General features: G+C 39.5%; 1 protein-coding gene across 1 annotated transcript in view; it reads right to left on the bottom strand.

Moving 5' to 3' along the window:
* Window positions 1–1,571, bottom strand: part of brinp2 (bone morphogenetic protein/retinoic acid inducible neural-specific 2) — a 272,709-nt gene that overhangs the window by 15,817 nt on the left and 255,321 nt on the right. The window contains exon 7 of the mRNA XM_013912007.1: window positions 1–125. This exon is cut by the window's left edge and continues 4 nt beyond it. Coding sequence (XP_013767461.1) covers window positions 1–125 — 125 coding nt within the window. The remainder of the gene's footprint in view (window positions 126–1,571) is intronic.

The following is a 1,571-nucleotide window of genomic DNA, read 5'->3' as shown; positions in this document are numbered from 1 at the left end:
GGTGCTGGCCTCCAGCTGGGCATAACGTTTTTGGAGGGTTAAGTCGGCTGACCAGAGCTTGGCTATCATGGACACATTCAGGAAGCGATCAGTGGGCAATCGCTTCAGGAAGGCTTTGAATTCATCTGTAGGGAATTCAGCAGAGACAGAGAGAAGGAGAAAACAACAAAGTTAGTCTCAGGTAATTTATCACAATACAGTTTTTGAGCAGTGAAAGCCTATTCATCACATTCCATTTTACCCCTGCTAGCATGCAGGAAAATGACAGAGAAGCTGGGGAGTTTCACGTGTCATTAGAATTTAAAAAAAGCTGTTATGTTATAATGAATCACAATTACAAAGCAAATACCTGCGCTTTAAACGGCAGTTATACTCATTCACTTCTCCATTAGAATCCCATCTTATTCACTGTAGCATCATTGTCATTAAGCAACACTATTTATGTGACGATTTACCGTATGGTGTCACATACAGATGGCCATCTTTAAAAGCCTAAACAAGTTAAGAGAGCATCAATTATCACGAGCTGAACACACTACTAAAAGCATGTGGTAATGAGGAAAAGGTTGTCTTCTGTCATTGTTTGTTGTGTTACTTTTATATTTATATATTAATATACTTGCATGAAGTATGGAGACGTGTGCTACATCTATGCCACTTTGTTCAAACTAGTATTTTTGTGCCCATGGAACACAAAAGCTCGAGACAAAATTTTAAGCCCCTGCCATATTCCAATCTGTGTCATCTGACATATGAGAAGTTGTTCTTTAACTGTATTTTCAGGAGAAAGTGCTTTTGATCATCTGCTCTTTTTTAGTTTCTTTGCAATAAGCACCACTACCATATTGCCTCGTTGGTCTTGCGGTATCTGATTTAAAACTCTTTAACAATAGGCTAAGTATCTTTGAGAAGGGAGTTCTGTGACAAATGACACACACAATGATTTTCTTTTTTCTGTGGCTACTCGTCCCACCTTGTTCACCAAGTATGTGATCCTTTAACCTCCTCACTAATTTCATCATTGCTATCGTTTAGAGCCTTCTATGATTGTGAGTTTATCTTTGCTTTTAGTCCCCGGTGCCTCATGATGTCAGGCAGCCAGTTGTCCTGTTACTGTTTGGTTTTGTATTTTGCCCTTTGTTTTTTTTTTGTCCCCATTTTTACCTGCATTAAAGATGTGATTTTGAGTTCATCTCCATTTTGCCAAGTCCTGCATTCTGGGGTCCTCACTGTATTTCCCATACATCATAACATTATTGATAAATATGAATAATCTGTGACACAAAAACTTCAACTCTCAAACATCAAGAGCGAGTTGCTTCAGGCACACTTGTGAACTATGCATTTCAAATTTTTCATGCGTGACAAACCAAACCCACTCACGCAAACTCACTTAATGAAATAGGAGTGTTACCCAAGCTTGATTTACACATTTAAGCAACATTCTGCACAGTGCAGCATACTGTCACTACACTACATTTTAACATATACAGTGGCTCAGCACTGGAGCCCCCCAGGGGTGTGTTCTGAGCCCCCTGCTGTACTCTTTGTACACATATGACTGTGTGGCC

The sequence above is a fragment of the Pundamilia nyererei genome, unplaced genomic scaffold (genome assembly GCF_000239375.1).
Source record: "Pundamilia nyererei isolate P.nyererei 1_Seehausen unplaced genomic scaffold, PunNye1.0 scaffold00077, whole genome shotgun sequence".
NCBI classification, from domain to species: domain Eukaryota; kingdom Metazoa; phylum Chordata; class Actinopteri; order Cichliformes; family Cichlidae; genus Pundamilia; species Pundamilia nyererei.
This window is presented reverse-complemented; position numbering and strand designations above follow the sequence as displayed.